Source organism: Scardinius erythrophthalmus (assembly GCF_964197995.2).
Source record: "Scardinius erythrophthalmus genome assembly, chromosome: 3".
In the NCBI taxonomy this organism is placed as follows: Eukaryota; Metazoa; Chordata; class Actinopteri; order Cypriniformes; family Leuciscidae; genus Scardinius; species Scardinius erythrophthalmus.
The window spans coordinates 39,263,006-39,287,793 of NC_138223.1; the positions used below are offsets into that span (position 1 = coordinate 39,263,006).

Genomic DNA, 24,788 nt, shown 5'->3' on the forward strand with positions numbered 1-24,788 from the left:
GGTGTAAAATACCGGGAAACATCAAAACAATTTTTTTTACTGCATAACAGCACATGCATGAAAGCATTTATCAAACAAATTGTATTGCCAGCACTGTGTGGGACATGTGCCAAATAATACTTTGAACTAAAGCTGTCCTAAGATTCTTATGCTCATTACTAAGGACGCATGGTGATCATCCTCATTAATAATAAAATAAATAATACATGAGTTCTTAAATAAAAGAAATCTTTTCTTAAAGTTGTTCATTTCATCAAACTGCCAAAGTGTGCAAACGACTGTACGTCTTTCTCTCTCTCTCACTCTTTCTCTCTCAACCCTGTTTTTATCACCTCTCTGCTCTCTCTCTACTCATTGCATGCGTTATGAAATGATGCCTGAGGGCTAACAGATGTTCGTATTTATTTATTTCTCAGTTAGGACATTTGCTTCCGCCCAATCAGTGAGTGTTTCCCCTGCAGATCTCATGCCATCAGAGCTGCCCACACCACCAGACACCACCTGAAAAGCCATCCTATATAATGTGTTTTCATTTTAGAGGCAGACAAAAACTGCAACAGCTTCTTACAAAGTGAGTCATGAATTAACAATGCATAAGCATCTATCTGAATTTTATGTGTCTTGTTTCAGAACTGCTGTTACTTTAGTTTCTTCATGGCTTTGTAGTATTCATCCGGTTTATGATGCTAAAGTTGTTGCAATGCTAACAGACACTCTTGCTACATTAGAAGACAACACACACTATGGTATAATTAGCACTCTCATTTCACCCCTAGCATCAACAACAGCAAATGCTAAAAGCCTAGAGAGAATCCTACACAAGTTATCTGAATCTCAACCTTGGTTTAGTGACGCTAACCGCCTTAGCCATCAGCTATCGCAGTTTATCATGAGGTCACTATCAGCCCTTCATTTCCAGCAGTCTGTTTGTGTGGTGTAGGCTACTACTGACAAGTGGGTGTTTAATGTGGATGTTTTACTTTCTAAAATGTGCTTTTTTGTGTGTGTGTGAGGGGCAGAGTGCAAACAACTGTGTTTACAGTACCTGATAGTTATTGTAATTTCACACTCAAAGCGCAGATAGTTTTAAGCAGAAACAAACATACACACAACTGCACACAACCACACATGTATGCTGTTAAACTTCAAGTGCGACTCATATGACAGTGCAAAATAGGTTTTTGTGCAGGCCAATAGAGAGTTATTAAATAAAAAAGCTGAAAATTCACTTTGTGAAGAGACAGTTCGCGCACTCTCATCTGAATGAAAGGTCCCTCGTGATAACAATTACAGAACTACAGAACAATTACAAGAACGCGCCACATGTCCTGAGGTTTCTTTGGAAGCTCATGAGAACAGTGTGGCAAAGGAAGATGGTGCCCAAAGTGTGGCGTAGGGCAGGAGGGGTCCTGATCCCAAAGGAGAAGGCGGCGGAGAACATCAGCCAGTTTCGGCCAATATCTTTACTAAATGTAGAGGGTAAAATCTTCTTTAGCGTCATAGCTAAAAGGATGTCCGAGTACCTTCAAAAAAATAAGTATGTTGATACATCAATACAGAAAGCAGGAATCTCAGGCTTTTCTGGATGCCTGGAACACTCTAGCATGATCTGGCACCAAATCCAGACTGCAAAGGCGAGTAAAAAGGACCTCCATGTCGTCTTTTTGGACCTGGCTAATGCCTTTGGGTCAGTGCCCCATGAGCTTCTGTGGGCCGCCTTCACCTTCTTTCATATTCCGGACACCATTACAACCCTGGTTAAATCCTACTTCCAAGACCTGCAGTTCTGCTTTACCACAGCCGATTTTACCACGTCTTGGCAATCCTTGGAAGTTGGCATCATGGCCGGATGCACCATCTCACCCCTGGCCTTTACAATGGCAATGGAGGTAATCATCCGGGCATCAAAATGGGTAGTGGGTGGGCAGCGGCTTAATGTGGGCACACGCCTTCCTCCCCTCAGAGCCTTTATGGATGACATCACTACTCTGACCACCACTGCTCCATGTACCAGGAAACTGCTCGGAAAACTGGAAGAGAACATCAGCTGGGCTCGCATGAAGATAAAGCCATCAAAGTCACGGAGCATCTCCATTGTCAAGGGAGTGCTCTCTGACTGCAGATTCTTCATTGGAGAAGAACCCATCCCAACAGTTTCTGACCAGCCTATTAAGAGCCTTGGAAGGTGGTATGATGCCAGCCTGAAGGATAAGGATCAGGTACAGCAGCTGCGGAAAGAAATCAGAAATGGGCTCCAGGCCATTAACCACACTCAACTCCCTGGAAGATTGAAAGCCTGGTGTTTACAGTTTGGCCTTCTTCCCTGAGTGCTGTGGCCCCTTACCATTCTTGAAGTCCCAATCTCAACAGTGGAGAAGTTGGAAAGAGGAATCACAGGCTACATCAAGAAATGGCTTGGAGTGCCTCGATGCCTTACCACCATAGGCCTCTACGGAGATTGTGCCCTTAAACTGCCCCTCACCAGTCTCACAGAGGAATTCAAGTGTGCTAAAGTAAGACTTCAGATGACACTGATTGAATCTCGTGATGCTATGGTGAGAAACAACACACCAACCTTGGTGGCGGGCCGCAAATGGAGACCAGCTAGTGCTGTGGAGGAGGCAGCAGCAGCTCTCAGACTTGCGGACATAGTGGGGCATGTCCAGCAGGGAAGGGGAGGCCTTGGGCTAACAACTAGGCATCCAGCCTGGAATACAGCCACGGCACACGAACGAAGGAAATTGGTGGTGGAGGAAATACACCGGCAGGAAGAAGCAGCAAGGTGGGCCAAGGCAGTTTCCCTTGGTAAACAGGGACAGTGGACACGCTGGGAGAGTGTAGAGAGAAGGAGGATCAGCTGGAAGGAGTTGTGGAGCATGGAAGCAAAGCGAATCAGCTTCATCATCAGGGCTACATATGATGTTCTTCCAACACCTAGCAATCTCCATCAGTGGTTGGGAGAAGATCCAGGATGTGCCCTCTGCTCCAGGCCAGGTTCTCTCAAGCACATACTGACCGGATGTGGAGTCAGCCTCACCCAAGGACGCTATACGTGGCGTCATAACCAAGTCCTTAAGATCCTTGCAGCCACCCTGGAAAACAAACGGACTGCCTCCAACTGTTTACCACCACCATCAGCACCCAATCCACTGCAGATCAACTTTGTCCGCATGGGGGCAAAGGCAGCCAGGTGCAGGCCCACTTCTCTGGAGCATGGTCAACTTCGAGGGGCCTGTGATTGGAAGATGTTAGTGGATGTTGGGCGGCGGCTAGTTTTTCCTTCAGAGATTGCAATCACCACACTTAGGCCTGACATAGTTCTCTGGTCCCCCTCTCTGAAGAAGGTCTTCATCATCGAACTCACTGTACCCTGGGAAGACTCAGTGGACGAGGCATACGAGCGAAAAAAACTACGCTATGCTGAGCTAGCTGCTGAAGCACAAGATCGTGGATGGAAAACTGAAGTCCGTCCAGTGGAGGTGGGGTGCAGGGGTTTTGTGGCAGTGTCTACCACCAGACTGCTTGGAGACCTGGGAATCAGAGGCCAGAGCCTGCGCCAGGCCATCAAAGCAATGTCGGAGGCAGCTGAGAGAAGCAGCCAGTGGCTGTGGATAAAGAGACAAGACTCTTGTTGGGCTCCAGCTTGATTGGGTGATTGGGGGGATACACTGCGGGGATTGATCACCCCCGTAGGGCCTTCCTCAACCGAGGATGTCTAGTTATAATGGCCGAAACATCCTATGAAGTTTGAGGTGTACTACTGACGATGTGTCCCTCGGACCACCCATCAAGGAAGGATGCCCACCTGAAAACTTCACTGTGACAACTACACTGCCAAGGTCAAGCATTTTCTCCTGGTACGCGCTTGCACTTAAAAGGATGCATTACATCTCGTCCTGTGTTTCCTGAAAAAAAAACCAGGCTGGGGCACTAGAGTAGAACAGACTGTCAACACATTTTTACCTTTCATTATTTAACAGTGGGGTTTTGTCTCTGTGTGTGTGTGTGTAGGTAGATTTTGCTATTCTCGTGAGGTCATAACTTTTTTTAATCGCAGAAGAAAAGCAAAACCCAATAAAATCATGTTGAAATGGCATCTCTTCGAAGAAAAGATTAATTAAGAGACTTTAATACATGTATTTAATTTATCACTCATTTTAATTGATCATTTTAGGCTACATGCCTAAACCTATTTGTTTAGCACAGTTTTGAGCAATGTACCGCACAATGAATGGTGAGGAGAGCTTTAAAGTTTCAGAAAGGAAACAAAATTACCATAAAAGTATCATAACAGTGTGCAATATTGTGATATATCTGTTCAATTGCTCACAGGTTGAAGTTGCTATTTGCAAATCTTTAGCTGTCCTTGGAGCATTCATACATACATTCATACATCTTCAAAATGTCAAATTTCAGTGCATATTTTTGACTTGTTTTACAGAATTATTAACTGGGGTCTGTAAACGTGAACATATTACTCCAATTTTCAAGTCTCCCAACTGGTTGCCAATGATTTTTAGTTTTCTTTCAAGCTTGAATGAACAATGTCAAAATTTCCATTTTGTCCAGTATCCTCATTAGAGCAGTCTTAAACAAGTTAAATACAGTCTGAAAAGAACGTGTGAGAAAATGACAGTCCTGAGAAAATGAGTCCAGTCCTGTGAGAAAATTAGCTCACGTGTGCGAGATACGTGTGCAGCAGCGGCAAGCCTTAAAGTGACAGCAAATGCTGTCTGTCATTAATGTTAATCAAAGAACAAAGTGAACAGAGAAAATTACTCACTGCTCTTGACTGAAGAACTTTTTTAGCTTTAATAAGGATTAATCTATGTTTAATTTGTAATTTATGCAGTGCAAACTGTTTGATAACTTTATTCAATTTCTGTATACACTCACCTAAAGGATTATTAGGAACACCTGTTCAATTTCTCATTAATGCAATTATCTAATCAACCAATCACATGGCAGTTGCTTCAGTGCATTTAGGGGTGTGGTCCTGGTCAAGACAATCTCCTGAACTCCAAACTGAATGTCAGAATGGGAAAGAAAGGTGATTTAAGCAATTTTGAGCGTGGCATGGTTGTTGGTGCCAGAAGGGCCGGTCTGAGTATTTCACAATCTGCTCAGTTACTGGGATTTTCACACACAACCATTTCTAGGGTTTACAAAGAATGGTGTGAAAAGGGAAAAACATCCAGTATGCGGCAGTCCTGTGGGCGAAAATGCCTTGTTGATGCTAGAGGTCAGAGGAGAATGGGCCGACTGATTCAAGCTGATAGAAGAGCAACTTTGACTGAAATAACCACTCGTTACAACCGAGGTATGCAGCAAAGCATTTGTGAAGCCACAACACGCACAACCTTGAGGCGGATGGGCTACAACAGCAGAAGACCCCAGCCGGTACCACTCATCTCCACTACAAATAGGAAAAAGAGGCTACAATTTGCACGAGCTCACCAAAATTGGACAGTTGAAGGCTGGAAAAAATGTTGCCTGGTCTGATGAGTCTCGATTTCTGTTGAGACATTCAGATGGTCGAGTCAGAATTTGGCGTAAACAGAATGAGAACATGGATCCATCATGCCTTGTTGCCACTGTGCAGGCTGGTGGTGGTGGTGTAATGGTGTGGGGGATGTTTTCTTGGCACACTTTAGGCCCCTTAGTGCCAATTGGGCATCGTTTAAATGCCACGGCCTACCTGAGCATTGTTTCTAACCATGTCCATCCCTTTATGACCACCATGTACCCATCCTCTGATGGCTACTTCCAGCAGGATAATGCACCATGTCACAAAGCTCGAATCATTTCAAATTGGTTTCGTGAACATGACAATGAGTTCACTGTACTAAAATGGCCCCCACAGTCACCAGATCTCAACCCAATAGAGCATCTTTGGGATGTGGTGGAACGGGAGCTTCGTGCCCTGGATGTGCATCCCACAAATCTCCATCAACTGCAAGATGCTATCCTATCAATATGGGCCAACATTTCTAAAGAATGCTTTCAGCACCTTGTTGAATCAATGCCACATAGAATTAAGGCAGTTCTGAAGGCGAAAGGGGGTCAAACACAGTATTAGTATGGTGTTCCTAATAATCCTTTAGGTGAGTGTATTTCCTACCAGTTAGACAGAAAGGGCACAGGTAAATATGACATTTATTATGGGTTTATGTGAGGATTGTAATAAGATCACTTAAATTAAAAGTTGTTATATTTTTGGAATCCTAATTAATGTTTATTAACATTACTAATGCTGCAGTCTAAGCTTTCAATTAGACTGTAATGTCGAATGGCTATAATTAATGTTAAAAAAAAAGTCATGGAGACATCAGTTGCTGTATTAGAATCAGTGATACTGGCCTTCATTCATAAAAAGATGCCATAAAATATACTGTTTTTTGTTGTCTCTACATTAATTTGGAGATTATCTATGGAACGATTACCTTACAAAATATATTAAAGACTCAAGTGTTTTTAATTACAATTAATCACAGAAAAAACAAGTGATTAATCCAGTTAATTTTTATAATCGTTTGACAGCACTAATTTATTTGTAAAATATCCAATGGACATGATCCAATTCCTTTGAATCGTCACCCTTCAAACCACAAAATGTGATACAGTATCTTACAGCAATCACAAGTTGAATTCAATATTAGTCTTTGTGTGTCTCTTGTTCTCTCTCCCCGCCGGTCTCCCACCACGCTGACCGCTTCTCTTCCAGGGTTTTGGCACTGCCGCCGTTTGATTTTCCTCTCCCGTCTACAATCTGCTGTGGCTGCACTTTCTGCTGTGCATTTACCTTTTCCCTGTGGCGCACACATGCTCAAAACTACCGCACGGTGGTTTGGCTTCTACCTCTCTAGTTTAATTATCCTAACCCTTTTAGATATTTTAGCCCAATATGACAGTCAATTCTACAGGGCGAATTCATTTTCTCCATCTCATTACACTCTGACTTCATATAATCTTTGAGGTATAGGAGCTTGCAAAACATAATTTAGCAGTAACACGTTTGCCACCGGAAAAGAATTTGGTATATTTCGGTATTTGTTGATGCCTTAATTAAATTTGTCACACCCTGTAATACCTTCCTAAAAGCCACTCAAATGAGAATGAGAAATTTTCTTTGTGAAATGTATAATCAAATAAAATCATTCTCCCGAAGAGTACGGCTATTTCAGGACAGCATATAATAGCAATTTCATTTGGAGTAAATTTCATATTCGCTACAAAGCATTTTTGGCATTGCTCATTTTTCTCATTTAAATGTCTGCTTGATTTCCATTGCCTTGGAGGAATTAACCCACATGACATGTTGGCACCAGCACCACAAGATCCACAACTGATTGTTAATCCTCCAATTATATTCATGCTCTTCAATGGACTGATTTAGTTATGCTCAAGTCATCTAATTTAGTCATTTAATATTACGTTTAGAACAGATGTAGATCAAGACTCGTGACTTAGAGTTAGACTCAAATCACTCATTACCAAAAGAAATGAGTCTTGATTGATGTGACTTTATCTAACTCTGATAACTCAAGAAGAGAAATTTCTTTACAGACTGGATTAAATGTATGTGGAAAAAGCTATTTTCATGATCTATGTCCTTATTATAGACAATTTAGACATGTAGGCTTCATGTAACTGTACATCATATCAGGCCAGTAAAGTATGTCTACTTAAGTTTGATATCACAAAATGATGACACGTCAACAAACACGGCAAAAACTGATTTTCAATTTATTCGTAAATCAGGATACATTTAATTGAAGAGGAACAAGGAATTATAAAACAAGGAATTATTTTAAGGTATCCTTGTTACATTGTAATTATATATTTAAGTATTGAGCAATATAAATGAACTACATGTACTTACTGTAGGGTTAGGATTAGGAATAGGGTTGGTTTGGGGTTAGTTGAATGAAATCATGCATCATTTACTATTATTACTACAGGAATCAAAAATAACTCAGATTGAAGTACTGTAGGTATTTAAGTTGCCAACATTGATTTTTTCTTTATACACAGAGGGCCCCAAAACAATTGCTTCAATCTTGGTCTTTTTAAGTGTAAAAAAAAGTTTAAAAACATCCAAGATCTTCTAACAGCTAAACTTGCAAGCAAGGTTTCTAAACCTTTCTTGTTATTATGTTTCAAAGTCAGATAGATTTGGGTGTCATGCATCATAACAATAAAAAGACACTCCATGCTTCCTTAAAACTGAACCTAATGGAAGTATGTACTAAGAAAACAAAGTTGGAGCCAATAGTTACGGAGTGTCTAAAGTGGACCAACGAAATAAAGTGTAACCCCCATAGTCTAGTTGGTACAAGCTCCCGACACACTGAGCAAAACCTTTGACTATTCTGTCAATAGAAAGTGACAGAAATGCAAATACTATATTTCTAAATGTCCCAGCTTTATTCTCTATGTTGAATATGTTCCATTGCATCCTCAAGAACATAATCAACTAGCATTAACGGATTATTAAAGCTCTACTATCCACTCCACACTACTCATTAAGGCTCTTTGTGATGTACTACACTGACCAGCCATTCACCATTCACATTCAAGGATAATCATTCCTGGTTTGATATAAAAGGCCGTCCCACATTACATGTTAATGTAGAAGCAGACAAATGGATGTTGACTATTCTATTAGACCCAAAGCTTTTATTATGTTTACAGTAGAGCCTTTAATTACGACCCAGGCCTGGTTTTATAATGTCATTGGAATTGAGAGTAGCTATTTAATGTGAACTTGGGTTCCGCCTTCATTACTGGTTGGAAAATTAAGCACTTAGAGAAGGAAAGGACATTTCCAATGGGTTCTTCTCTCCTCCTCTGGTGTACAAGTTTGCTATTTTGCTGAAGAAAAAGATTAACCGTTGGCATTCAAAGTGGATGAACAATACGGCACAGTGTTGAGCAGATGTTGATGACATTTGTGCGTGTGTTGGCGGTAGAGATGCCGTCTAGACACAATGTAATTAAATCTGCTGGTTCAGAACTGCTGGGAAATATGAATCCCTAAATAGGCACCCACAACTGTAGGCAAAACAAAATTGATCTGTTAGAAAAACATCCCAGATTATTACATTATGATTGAGTGCCACGAAGCCACAGCTCCTGCATCTTAACAACACACTGATATGAACAAGACTGAGCAGAAGTGTTAGCGAGTAATTAAAGGAATCGTTTAACCAAAAATGAAAATATCCCATGATTATATTAAATAACATCCTGGCTCTTCCCAGCTTTGTATTGGCATTGAATAGTGAGTTATATTATATTATTAATATTATATAATGATAATACAGTTTTTGAAGCTCAAAAAAGCTCATCCATCCATCAAAAAAATGTAATCCATATGACGGCAGTGGGTTTATAAATCCCTTCTGAAGCGTAGCGGTCAGAGGTCTCTTGTGAACGCCCATACGGCCGGTGCCGGAAGCCAGTGATTATAGATCATGAAGTTTTAATTATGGATATTTTTCTTTCAAAATTGTTTGCATATCAGACATGGGATACCTGAAAATGTTAATTTATTAATAATACCCATTAAGTAAACCGAACATATCCATTCCCGTTATATGTTACGCTATAGTCACACAGGTTTGTTTATGGACTAAACTCATGGCCACTAGAAAAGGATGTCATTCCCTCAACATAAGAAGTCGTGGCCATAAGAAAAAAAAAATCACATTGTGTGTCATAAGGATGTCGTTACTTCAACAAAATGGCCACAACATACTATCACTTTCCCACGAGTTAATGTGAAATCTAAGCGAACCGAACATGTCTCCTCCCGGTCACTGTAATAATATGACAAGACACAATTATAGATACTGACATTTTACTGAAATTAAAAAGCTTATAGAACTTCATGACTAGCATGTACTGTAGCTTAGCACACTGCAGTCTTATAGTAGCTTCCCCAACACTAACAACTGAAAGTGTGTTCCATCTTCATTAATGGCCATAATTAACTGACTGATAGCCACAATTAAGTAATAAATTACTCTTCTTGATAAAGAAAAAAGTAAACGAGTAAAAAAAGGAGGTTTAAAAAGGACGATGGAGAAAGATAGCTTGTACTGTCAAAGCAAATTCCCAAGCCTCAAGCCATAAATACAAGCCTTTTTGTCATGCCTTTGATTAAAACACCAGCAATTTATGAATCTCTTTTCATCCGGTTCATAATTCATTAGACCTCAAAGTAAAAAATAAAATAAAATAAATGCACCCTTATCAATATTAATGATATTAATGAGTTTTGCTTTGAATGCTAACTATATCTCCAAGTGAAAACTGCGTGCTGTAGCCAGTGAATCTTTAAAATGCATTGATCTCATAAAAATCTGGAGAGGTTAGTAAATACTACTAGAGGATAAATTAGCCAACAGTGCACTGAGCCAAGAAGAAGACCTGTGGAATCCTTCCAACGCGGTTAGCGGTCATAAATGAGCAGGGGGTTTGAGCTACGCACGCACATAAACAAAATCACCTTGAAAACTGTTTTGACATCTTTGTAAAAGAGACATCATGAAGACTAACAATGTGTAGGTGTACCAGACAGAGGAAACAAACGCCATAAATCTTACCTTGCGCTTGTTGTTGGGGCTGACGTACAGATAGCTGAGGATGGTCTTCACGCCCACCTTTTCATTGAGTTTCTCATAAGTGGTTCCGTAATCTGTTGACCTGAAATGTAATCAGAGGCCTTGATGAGAACCTGGGGAATCAGCTGTTGTAATTAAAGACCTAGTGTGCACTTTAAACAAGGCTGAAGTGAGTATGGAACTGGAGCTTATTCATGGAAGCAAAACAGTTCTTAAGTGCCTAATTTGTTTCAAGGAAGGTAATTACAGGTTTAAGAAATGTTGCAACAGTTTGTCACAATCACTGAAGATGCCATGACGCTTTACAGTCCCTTAACGTCCAGTCACATTAGTGAAATTTCCACATGCAATAAATGTTCATTGTTAATAGCTTAGAGATGTATGAAGCATAGCTCGCGCATAAAGTCACTTTTAAAACAATCAGTGTTCTGTTGGTTAGCACAGCTAATTTACATGGCCAAGTTGAACATCACTGAAATCTGTGTGGTGAACGTTTTCGCTGATTGGAATGACTTTGTCGAGCAACAGTAAATGTGACTGAACCTTTAAAAGACATAGATAACGCAACCCAATTTCACACGAAAAACTAAGTATTTTAGGAGACGCCGATTTCAAATTAATTTATATGATGTGAATCGTACAAAAAAGTATGTTTTTTTTTTCAATTGTAAGCATGAAGGTCCACCTATTACCCCACCCCTAACTATAACCAGTGTTGAAAGGGTTACTTTGGAAATGTAATAGGTTACAGATTACAAGTTACCCTATTTAAAATGTAACAAGTAGTGTAACTGTTTCAATTACTCTAATAAAGTAATGTAACTGATTACATTTGATTACTTTTCTAACTTCCAGCACGTACGCATTTTTATCACTCGCCATGGTGGCAACTCTTAGACAGATTGTAGTCAAAAGCATCAGAATAGCGTCGCTGTACTAAACGGCCGTTATATGACAGGAGGCATTGTGCACATCAAAAACAGGCAAAGCATCAAATTAATATTATTCAACATATCCTAACTCTCTACAGAAAATATTCAGATGTAACCCCCTTTGTAATTGTTAACATTTTCATAACTAATTTAATTAAAAAAAAAAAAAAATCTCAGTAACTGTTTACAGTTACATTTATTTTGAAATTAAATTATGTAACTCAGTTACATGTAACTAGTTACTCCCCAACTCTGAATATAACTGTCATGGAGACGTAAGCAGATCATACAAAAAAAAAATATAAATTAATTCATAACATTTTGTCAGAATTTAAAAAAAAGTTACGAATTGCTATGAGACTGTGTTGGATGAAGAGGATTTAAGTAAGGTACTTTTAGGTCACTGTGATTTTGCCAAGTAAGATATGTTAATGGATCAACATCTTTTGTTGATCCTGGAACAACAATCCTGACTAAAAACGTAGTCCTAACCATCCCATCCCTACACCTAATCCTAACCCTACCCATAACACTGTTGTAGAAGCACCTAACCCTGGTTGTAAGCCTAAACATGACATAAACTCTAAGCGTGTCCCTCAAATCTGATTGGTTCATTGGAATGTTGTTCCAGTATCAACAAAGATGTTGATCCAGAACATGTTGCACTTGGTGAAATCACATTCACCGTATTTCACATTAGTTCATACATTTTCATAAACTCATAATATATTTTATCAAATCGTGTCGATAGAGAATTGTGTACTTTTTAAATGAGCAAATATTTTGATTTAGCTTAAGACTAATTTCTATCAGTAGACACCCTGTCACCCCAATGCTCATTGGCATTCACACAATATGTCAGCTTTTAATTAAACTTACAGTATGAGGGGGAAGTTAAAGAAAATAGACCATCAGTCAAAACTGAGGAAAGACACACAGAGTGTTATTCTGAGAATCTGTCATCACTCAATGTGAAGTTTTAACGTTAATGAGACTTTGCTACCTGACGTTCCATTTTCAGCTTTCAATTTGAAATGTGCTCTGTATACTAGAAAGTCAGCAGTTTCTAGCCAATACAATACCAACTTCAGCAACAAACTACAGGCCAACAGTAATGCTGATATTTGTTACTTTAAATTTTTTGTCACCAGATCAATAATAGTCCATTCATTGTTGCAATGGAATGAGAAAAAAAAAATAAAAAATCAAAGATGCAGACGAGGTCAAAACAACAATGTTCAATAACAGGAGCATAAAACACAAAGACAGCTGCTCAGGACCGTATTAATCAACAAATAAGACTTCACAAATGACCGTAGAAACAAAGGGAGCATTTAATGGTTGACTAATGAGCTCCAAATGCAACACAGGTGTGTGGTAACCATGGTAACGAGCTTTTGATAAACACAGAATTCCAGAGAGGATGCCCTCTGTTGACTGTTAGGGGAACAACAGACATTTCCCTGACATCTACATAAACAAACACAGTCATTTCAGAGGAAACAGCTTTGCTGCTCTGGTGCTATATGCAGCACTTCTTGGTTCTTAACTAAATACATGTCATTTTCTAGACTAGGGAAGGTCCACTGGGATGAAATTAAAGTTCTCAGCATTGTAAACAGAACAGAAACAATCATTTAGTTATTTTATCCAAGCGACTTACAGCACACTTAAGGCCCTTTTACAAGCTTCAGTGCATCACTTCAATGCAACGCACGACCATCTCCACATGAAAAGTGACAATTTTGACAATAGTTGCTATGTAAGCAAGAAAGCAAATGGGTTCACAAAACTTTATCAGGATGTTCTTGGGATTACATTAGTTCATGAAGTCTTTAAACATTGCAACATGATCTCATGTCATTGCTAGTATTTTTTTTTTTTTTTTTTGTTCTAGCAAACATATTCATACTTTTATATAAACACATACAGTACATAAAATACATTTGTTAGAGTATTTATTAGGGTTCAATAACTCATAACTCCCAAACCGTTAGGCGTAGGCTAAAGTGTCTTATATCGTTGGAATCCTTGGCTCAAGACGGACGAAAAAAAAAAACGTATTTGTCGCCTGGCGAAATTCAGGCGTTTTGGATTTTTTGAACTAGTCCAAGGATTTTGGCCAGATCGGAACCAAAGCAGTGCTGCAAGATTCTCTGGAGTCTGACTGTAAATAATTATTAAAAAAAAGTTGAAATTTCGATTCACTGTCTCTAAGGGCCAAAAAGTTGAAGAAGTGGGAGGAGCCACCTTTACTAAAATGGCTATAACTCGTGAACGGAATGCGATATTTCAACGCTATCTCACGACCAATTCGTACAAGTGAGTAAAATCTGACTGATTCATATGAATTCGTACGACCTCGCTCGTACAAATTCGTACGATTTGTCTAAACCCCAGTGATGGTTAGGTTTAGGGGCGGGGTCAGAGGTAGGTCATTCATACGAAATCATATGAATTGGGCAACTCGTAAAATATGTATGATTTAGCAAAAACTGTACGAATTCATACGACCCCACTCAATTAGCCACCTAGTAAAATTTATGTGTTGGATATTTTTACCAGACTCGGCACACATATCTAAGTGCTCATTCTGTGGTCGTTTGAAAAAGCACGCAATGACTAGTCACTTGGTGGCGCTATAACATGGGGATAAACATAAAAATGGCTATAACTACACAACACTAAGTCTGATTGACTTGACAATTGGCATGCGGTGTCTTCGTCCAAGGTGCCAAGACTGCCTTTGAGGCCATTCGCGTATCTTGAAAAACGCGGCAGGCGGCGGCCAATGAAGCTTGAGCAGCATTCAGACAAGATCAACGGAGGCTGATCGGAACAAAACTTGCTGGGCCTGTTTGGCTCACGGCCTTAGAGGCCTGTGAAAATGTAAAAGAAATCGTCCGCCGGGGGGCGCCTTCGCTTTTTTCACTTGTACACCATGCGATTTTTCGCAACACGCCCACGAAATTCATACTACATGGTAGAACTCCTAATTAAGAGCAACTTTAACTCTAGGACCGCCGCTGTCAATCAATTCGTTCGTTAAATATTGGAAATTATTTCAAAAAACAACTTTTGCAAACTAGTCCTAGGTTTTTGGCTCAACCTTGATAAAACCCTTGCGGCACAATTCTTATGACTCTCTGTCTATATATATATATATATATATATATAAAAATTTAGTGAGTAACCTTGGGTTAAGTGTCTTGCTCAAGGGCTTAAGAGAAGTCAGCCTCACACTTGGTTGTACTAAGCCTTAGACACACCACAACATACCAACCACGTGACCTTACCAGGAATTGAGCTCATGAACACTGACCATGAGACAACTTTTGGACGATAAATAGCAAAGCGGTTCAACTAAAATGACAAATTCCATAGTAGTTTTGTGAATATTCTTTAAAATCAATCAAAAGCAGTTGCCACGATTATGCTATTCTAAGTGTTTCAAGACTGTCAGTCACAAGTTAGTAAACTGAAGCTTTTTTTTTTGTGCCAGAATAATGTGTGACGACCTTCAGAAGCCCAGAGACATTCAGCCGCCTCATTAAGCTGTTATTGAAATATAAAGCATTTTCCATTCAATTGTTTTAGCCTAGAGGTATATACACACAAACATACATACACACAATGACATACAGAAAGAGAAAGAAGGAAAGCTATCCAACATTGTTTACATTTCCTGTAATATGAAATGATGAATATTGGAAGCATTTGAAAATAGGCTGTGGTGAAGATGTGGTGAGTTTTATAAAATATTCATACGGTCATCTGTGTGCTAATGTGAAACTTGTGTTCGGTTGAGACTTGACATTTTTTAAACATGTTTTTTTTTTCGAGGTAGAACTGCCACTTCAAATCTATTCTAGAAGAGCAAAGTCTTGCCAACTCACACAGAAATGACGCAAAGACACATAACATCAGAGAATGAAAATATCCGCTACCACTTAAAAGCATGCAATCAAGCGTACACCAGAAAAATAAAAATCATGTTTGGATGTTAAAGTTTCACAAACCTCATTTGACTTGCAGTTTGATAAGACGAGAGAACTCCAGTGCCATTCTTACATCTTTCAAAACACTTGGAACTTCATGTTTTTATAACAAGCTTGTACTTTGTTTTTGCCTGCTTCCGTTCCAAAATTCAAGCCTGAAGCTGTGGAACAGCTTTTTTTATTTGTTATTTTTTCCACCACTGAAGTTTGACCTTGGACCAAGTTTGACCTCGGAGAGTTTCACTCTCATTGCTCTGAGATCTTAATTAATACATTAAAAACATGGTACTTTAAATATCCTGCTTTAAAGAGGATATGTTATACTGTCCTCATTTGCAATTTACTGTAGTTGTACATGACCACATAATTTCTCAAGCTATACCTTTGAGAATTCTGTGCTATGATTGTCTAATCTATTGCATGTGAAAAATACCAATACATTTAAAAGCCATGACCTACTTTGAGTAAGTTAAGGTTGCTGTTACTCATGCATGAATCCATATGACTCCGGTCTTAGTTAAGTCAGTACGTTCATAAAAACCCCAAAATGACCCCCAACCCCTTCATCTGTATGTCAGAGCAGTTTCACTGGCAACCGACACAGTGAGTTGAAACGTTCAATAATACAAAAAAAAAACAAAAACAATAGGACAAATACAACAGAAAAAAATATATGCATGAAATGAACAATTTAGCTTATACTACTAATAATAGCAGAGCAGCAGGTTTATTAGGCTGCTGTCACTTTAAGACCAAATGCACTGACCTAATATACTGACAAGCATTCCATTACTTTCCCAGCTGTTTATGTTGACTGAAGATATAACTCAATGCGTTTAAGTTAAAAAGTCCCCAAAACAGACATTTTGACATATCTTTGCATGTATTGTCTGTTTAACGACACACCCGAAGCCCAAGGTAGCCTGTACTTGTCCATGTTTCTCTTCATCTCGGACCGCACAGACAAAAACAGAGAGCCACCTGTTTAACATTGTCTCTTTCGCAGCTTAATACACTTGTACACTTGACGTTACATGATTTGACTGATTTGGATGTTACATATATGGGTATATATATAGATGTGTATATATATAGATATAGATGTGTATATACAGTATACATACTGTATATATGTACAGTATATATGTGTATATATATACAGTATATACTGTATATACAGTAGCCTATATATATATATATATATATATATATATATATATATATATATATATATATATATATATATATATATATATATATATGTGTGTGTGTGTGTGTGTGTGTGTGTGTGTGTGTGTGTGTGTGTACACACTGATCAATTAATTCATATTAAGCAGCATTTTGACTTCCTGACTTCAATAAAACCAGACGTTACCACACAAAGCACTTTTTTAGGTTTTCTGACAAAACCCATTTACAACGTAATTTTTCTGAACAAATGAAATACATTTTCAATGAAAAAATGAAAAGTTAATAATCCTGTTATTTCCTTTTTCCACACACTGGCAGAGACTGAAAACTACTGAAGCGAGTACACAAGGCTGAATAAATTGTGTGTATGGGCATAAATCAAACCTTCTTTCAGTCACAAAATACATTTAATAACCAGCACCTCAATGAGAGCAGCTTTCACAATGCAGCTCTTTTCGAAGCCAACAATATCACAAATTAAGAACTTGCAAGAAGCTCAGTCTCAGTTTTTTTTTTAAATAAGCTTTTTTTTGTCCATTTTGGCTTTGTAAATGTTTAAGGGTATTAGAGGCTGGTACTTTTATAATAATATTCAATGATTACACAAAGACTCTCCTGGTTCCACAGATAGCAACGAGAGCTTTAGTGTAAGTTCTACAAGGAAAACTCTAATGTCACATAATTTATTCATATTAATGGGTCTGGCCAATCACTGCTTGACACCTGGAGTATTCTGTATAAGCAATGAACTATGTTTCACATTAGCAGTTCGGACTAAGGACGGGGCCTACGCCAAATAACTTTTCTCTACAGCTAAACACGAATCATTGTACCATCTCTTAATACTTTACGGAATAAATACCATTCCGTAATGGTAATAAACTCCATTTGCTTACAGTGTTTTTCTATATAAACTTACACTATACATACTATGCTACTCCAAAAATGCTTACAGTAACTACTGTATAGGAAGTGTCTCTGTTCTTTATACCTTCCCATGAAAGCTTAATTATCTGCCACGGAAGGCATTTGACTACATTCATTAAAGCACTCCTGAATTTATCTACCCGGGTGAATTGGAAATAATTGTCTTGAAATATGCAAATATCTTGAGGGAACACCATAGGATGCACCTGGCCTGCTATATGGCCTTGGTTATTATATTACCATCTATTAGACCTGATAACTCCCATGAGACACTCTTACACTTATACTGCACTGTACAGTACTATACTTACACACGGATACTGTACACTTATATAATAACTCGTATGAGGCAGAATGCCCATTAAATTCTTCAGGATATTTAAAGGTTGAGCAATTCAAAATCGCATGAAATCACTGCTCAAACCTTTAGGGGTCAGTAAGAATTGTTATTGTTTTTAAAATAAGTCTCTTTTGTTCACCAATGCTTTATTTATTTGATTAAAAATACAGTAGAATCAGTAATAATAATAAAAAATTAAACAAACTGCTTTTTTAAAAATATATATTTTAAAATGTTATTTATTCCTATAAAATCAAAGCTGAGTGTTCAGCAAGAAACTTTTCTTATTATCAATGTTGAAAACCAATGTGCAACTCAGTAGTTTTGTGGAAACCATGATAAATTTTTCTTTGATAAACAAAGTTCAAAAGAACAGCATTTATTTAAAAATAAAAAAGTAACAATTTAAACGTTTTTACTAACGCTTTTGATCAATTTAATACATTCTTTAAAAAAAGTACCGACCCCAAACTTTTGAACAGTTAGTGTATATATTTAGTCAAAATTTACAGTACTTGTTGTGTTGACATAAGGGTGTCGAAAAAAACACACATTTTTTCATTATACCTACTGCATGATTAACTGCACACACAGAGGACAGACATCACTGCAGAATACTCACACACAGACTCCCACAAAGGATAGACATCATTTAGAAATCCAATTATCATTTCCCATTCATCTAAAATGATTGGGTTGGTAACTACACTGCATACTGCCATTTGATTAATCACCCTCTGGTTACCAGCATATTTTTATGCAGGGTCACTAACTTCATTACCGAAATGCTGGGTCAACAGCAAAGTATTGCCTGAGAAGTAAGAGATTGCTGAACATATCAGATTTTTTTCTGAGAGACCTTGGTTTATGAGCTCAGCTGGATCTTTTCCTGTCCTGCTATAACACAGGACGTTTGGCCACTGCATTTCCGATGGAAGCTCCATCTTTCCAAGCTAAAGGGCCACACAGTCTGCTGAGCATCTCCACTCCAATCTGCTGCTGGTAGAAGCTGCCAGATCTAGTGATCAGAGGCCAGTTTCACCATTTGTTTCATGATTGTAGAGCTTTAGATTAGTGGAAGTTAAAGAAATAGCTGAAAAAAACAAACAAACAAAAAACAACTGAAATAAATGAAACAACAGGAAGGGTGTCTATCCCTTTAAAGGAACACACCAACTTTTGGGGACTTTAGCTTATTCACCGTATCAGAATCCAGAAGTCCATACATCAGACTCCTGAACGGGTCCATTTTTGGAGACCCGCCCCCGACCGTACCCGCAAAGTTCAGCACCAGATCCGACCCGTCACCCGTGACAATATCAAAATTAAATCCGCACCCGCCCAGACCCGTTAATATTTGGCCCGTTACCCGACCCGTGCCCGCGATAAATCACACACAAGCTCAAATCTATTGAGCGGTGGGGGACGCGTTCATGTAACATGTAAGGGTGTGCTGCCAATAACGCACCTAAAAGCTGTCACAAATAACTGGGAAAAGTAATGATTATTAATATGTCAAATAAATCAAGGAGACATTTCAATTGTTTATTAATAAACAAGTGTTTTCTGTGTCAAAGTTGAAGTTGACGATGCTGACTGTATTGTATTGTGTTAAAAGTGCTTTATAAATAAAGGTTGTTGTTGTTGTTGTTGTTGTTGACTGACTCGCGATCTTCGCAGTAGTGAACGCGCCAGAGAGAAATTCACATTTCATACGGATTGCATAAGCAGAGAGCAGTCTGTTTTCTTTTATTTTGAATTGTTTTGTTTAAAAGTAGACATTTCATGCTTTCTATTTCTCAGGTCTGTGAGGCAAGTAGCTTACGCCGAGTTTCGGTTCATTTAAGAGACGAGCCTCAAGTTCATGCGCCCGCGCCTCCATGTCGAGATTGTCTGCTATATTTACCTCTTATTTATTAAATCCAGGAAATTGATTGATGAAACATTGATTAAAATTAAGATACAATTAATATGAAACGAAATTCACTTTAAAGAAAGGCTTTCTACAAAAACAAACTTAATGAAATGGTCAAAATCATGTCTGCCCACTGCATTTGTCTCCCGATATTCGGGATCATCTTATCTTATTCATGCTTTTCACTTTTCATAATCAACATGAAATTAAAAAAAAAATATATTTTATTTAAACATGAATATGAAACTAAATCGTTTTTAATGACAGGGCTACAACACATACAGTACAGAGAAATTTAATGTCGGAGCATTGCCGGTGAGCATGTGGAGGGGGAGATACTATTTTTTGTAATATTATTTTGCTTGATATGCCAATTCTTAATATTTGGTGTTTTTAATGCCTGTTTGAGATCTCTGTGAAAGTTTTAATTGTAGGTTCGTGGCCCTGAGTGTCGCGATTTCGGTTTCATTTCGCATATAGCCTTCAGCCCTTATAATCATAGATGACGCCACCGTTTTTTATTTAAAAGAAAGACCGTATATGTTTGTATGTAGGCCTATATATTGGCAATTTATATACACAATACTTACTAAAATATAATTAATATCATTTAATTGCATTTGTATTAGTTGTTTGAAGAGTAAAAAAAAAAAAAAAAAAAAAATCGGTCGGTCGGTCTTAACACAAGTTTACAACCAGCAAGTCGGTCGGACTAAAAAGGGGGGAAAAAATAATTGGGTCGGTCCTAAATTGACAGGGTCGGTCGGGTTATGGCAAACAAGAATATTTTTAAGGATGGCCTGACTAAAACACATATTTGCGTATGTGTAATTTGTAATTTCATCCGCTACCCGCCCGCAAGGAGTTCATTATCGGCCCGCATCCCCACCCGTGAATTTTAGGAATGTCACAATCCACCCGTTTTAGCCACTTTTATGCGGGTACCCGACCCGTTGCAGGACTCTGCCATACATACACTTTTCATCTCCATGCGTGCCGTAACTTTGTCTGACGCACCCACCGCTAGCCTAGCTTAGCACAAAGACTGGTAAACGGCTCCAGCAAACATTCAGCATGTATACGGTTAGAAGATGGCTGTGTCTGATGTGACCTTGTTATTTGTACAAGCTGTGACTATACAAGTCACAACATGTAAATAGGAAAATGTTGGTGTTATTTTGTCACTTACTGGGAGCAGTATGCTAGCTGGAGCCGTTACCTCCAGTCTTTGTGCTAAGCTAGGCTAGTGGTGGGTGCGTCAGACAAAGTTACGGCACGCACGGAGATGAAAAGGGTATGTATGGACTTATCTAATGTAGCCTTCACGTGCTATGGAAAAGATGATATTTTCCACTTGTGAACTGGTGTGAACCAGTGTGTTGTGTTCAAGTGCTTTTGTTGTCGTAATGTAGGGAAAAGATGGACTCACAGATCCAGACCTGTTATTTGGCTAAAACAATTTGCTTAAATTGCCTGACCGCTTATTACTGGGAGGCTCCTATTGACTGCTAGCTAGCATCTGCTCTGGGTAGGTAACACCAAACCAAAATGGCATTTTTAAAACTGACACTGAGTGTTAACGCATTATATTACAATTGTTAATGACACAACATTGTAAAGGCTACAAAAACTATCCGCTAATAGTAGCAAAAAACGTTTAGTTGTGTACAATGCTTACCATTCACGACTCTTGCGTTGCTCTCCGCCATTTTGAAAAGGTCAAAGGTTATCTCATCTCGGCAACTCGTGCATCAAAATATTCTATGAGCTGCCCAGTGGAAAATACCACATGAGGGGGTGTTCATGTGCATTTTCCACGTCGGCTTTAGGTATTTACCATAATTACCATAGCACGTGAAGGCTCCATTACTCTGGGGGATACGGTAAATAAGCTAAAGTCCCAAAAAGTCTACGTGTTCCTTTAAGATCCTCAACGTCAGATCCATTCATGTTATTCTAATGCACACGTCCACTCAGATCAATGAGCTGTGTGCTGCATATCTTAAAAGGGTAAAAACAATCAACGATAGAGACGCCATTAATCAGCTAATGTAGCTTCAACAGTCTATTAATACAGAGTTGATTTAAAAGTCACACTAATGGACGTGTTTGTACTGTCACACTATTTAAACAAATGCAATTGCAGGGAAACTATGAGAACCTTTAAACCGCACTGTATTTATCTGTTTCTTTCTGATGTTTGAGGAACTACCACAGGGACAGGGATTTTATCTACTTTCTTAAATAAACAAACAGTCACAAAGGTATATTATGCAACATGACTGTAATACATTTCCCCAGTAGCATGTACACAGATTGAATAATCATTCATATTCTTACCTCCATAAAGAGCTTTCCGTGACACTTCCCAGATTGAAGTCGTACAGTTTGGTCAGCATGAGGATCACCTGTACAAGAACACAAGAAGTTGTAAAAAGTTAAATGCATATCTAGTTCAGCACAGACTGACATGCAATCTGCAAGCAATCACATCAAGACCGCATGGCACAAGCTAATTGGCCTCTGCTGATGAGAGCCAATTAAATTACTTGCTCAACATTTAAATAGTCTGGTTCATTGTTTGCTGTTAGCTAGTCCTGCAGTTCGCTATCAGAGTTCCTCTGAACCCCTTCACTTCCCCCAGCTCCACCTGCATAGATCTACTAGGGGATTTACAGTATGTATGTCTATTTATGAAGAAGCAGCATATCTTACATGCTCACAGCAGCATGGCTGTGTCTCTATTAGCTGTGGCAAGTCCATACTTGCTCTGCAACAGCAATAATGATCAACAGCAGCAGCATATCAGATCTAGTCTGCCAAGACCAAATACATTAACACTGCCCTATTCACAGGGTTCCCGCGGGGTCTTAAAACATCTACAATTCTGAACTTTAAATTTAAGGCCTTAAAACGTCTTAAAAACGGCCAGATTTTCATCCGAGGTCTTACATTTAATTTAGTCAGGTCTACAAAAGGTTTTACCCTCGTTCATTTCCAGAAACGCTGGCCGCAGAAAGTTATGACAAAGTAACAAAAAAGTATTGAGTCGTAGCCTACAAAGTGGAGCTCTAGAGCAGATAAATTGTGTGCTACATGGGTTGGAGTAGCCTGTTCAATCTCTATTAGGCTATTAATATACTGTTTTGTAATGTAAATAAATATGAGATGAAATCAATTCTATTTGAGGGCAAGTTTTTTTTCATTTTGGGCCTAAGGTTTTGGGCATTTGGGCACGTTGTTGGGTGTAGAAGGTTCCTAATGTGATTTGATTTTTCTGTAAATCAAATTAATGCTTTTTTCAATGACTGAATTCATTGAAATATGATTTTTTCAGAATTTCTTTGATTTGAATATTTGTTTGGTAATGCAGGTCTTAAATTTCAATTTTTTTTTTTTTTTTTTTTTATCTTTATGGTCTTAAAAGGTCTTAAATTTGACTTACTAAAACCTGCAAGAACCCTGTATTCAATAACATGCTAAAACTATTCCAAGAGTTGTCATGATTTATATATGTATATACACTTAATCAAATCAAAATGAATGATTCATGATGTTCAAATAAATAAAAAACAAATTAGATCCTGTAACTGGTCACCATTTCAATTATTTTTATGCCTTAATTGTAAAAGTCCTACGGTGTGTGACAAATTAATAAAATATGACTGTAGATCATAAAAGCTGCGTGCATGATTAAAAAAATTGCAAAATGCTGTTTAAAGATGTTTCAGAGTACAGGATGCCATAAGCATGTCAACTTCTCAAAAACATTTCAGACACTCCCATATATCTGTGTTGGACGTTACTTGCCAGTTAAATCAAATCAAATAAAAAATTCATTTTGGATTCTATTTTTCATGCAGGGACGAGGCAGATAGAACCCAGATGCCAGCACCAGTTCACTAAACACAAACACAGATAATCCAATCCAAGAACAAGAGAATAATCCACACAGAAGGCAGGGGATCGACAACAGGAACACACAAACAGGAGCAACGACCAACAAACAACAACTGAAGCACAGAGGTTTAAATAGACAGGTTAACAAGGGGCTGATGAGGGACAGGTGTTGGTGATTTGTTGTCATGGGAACTAATGAGGGTAACTATGGCGACAAACAAGGTACAAGGCAAAACAGGAACCAAACACAGGAAGTGAACACGGAAACAATGGGAACTGAGAATACACTTCAACATAAAAGTTTTTACAGAACACAAGACACAGCACGGGGATTGTGACAAAATCGACTCTTAGAGGAAAAGCCCTCGTCAAATCTGAATCAGAATCATTATTGAATCACCCATTATATAAAGTGCTCAATAAATCAACCCATAACAACCTCAAAATTCACAAATCCTCACATCTTGCAGCTCTTCGTCTCAGCATAAAACACCATTAAATGATGCATCAGGCTTCCTCCTTGACACCCTAATAATTCATCTCCTCATTACTTAATCATATCATGCTGAATCTAAATACAGCGCTGTAAATATCCTTTATAAGATTTTTAAGGTGCACAAGACTGTGCTAACTAGGTCAGTCAAATTCCTCCAGGAAAATTAGAGACGGGAAAGAGAGCGAGGAAATTCATGCCTGGAGCGAAAAAAAAAAAAAGTAGACTCATAAACTTACAATCTATTTATGCTCCATGAGTGAATTCATACCTGTATAAACCTCAAAGCCTTTTGAAGGAACGCTGATCATTATGGGGGAAGAGTTCATCGATTCTCTCAGAACTTAGTTTTAATAATAAGTGTGGGAAAAAAATACATATTAACTCTTTGAAAAGCCCTTCAATCATAGGGTAGAGCACATTCTGATTCAATATATCATGTTAAAATGGAAGCATCTGTGCTA

General features: G+C 38.4%; 1 protein-coding gene across 3 annotated transcripts in view; it reads right to left on the reverse strand.

The window, feature by feature from the left end:
- sorcs1 (sortilin-related VPS10 domain containing receptor 1) overlaps positions 1-24,788 on the reverse strand; it is a 196,841-nt gene that overhangs the window by 67,756 nt on the left and 104,297 nt on the right. For all 3 annotated transcript variants that reach the window (XR_014029825.1, XM_081360927.1, XM_081360928.1), the window contains exons 2-3: positions 22,272-22,339; positions 10,611-10,710 (exon numbers count right to left, since the gene is read on the reverse strand). Coding sequence is in view for 2 of the 3 variants with exons in the window: in XM_081360927.1 (XP_081217053.1) it covers positions 10,611-10,710; positions 22,272-22,339 (168 nt within the window). In the remaining variant the exon portion in view is untranslated. The remainder of the gene's footprint in view (positions 1-10,610; positions 10,711-22,271; positions 22,340-24,788) is intronic.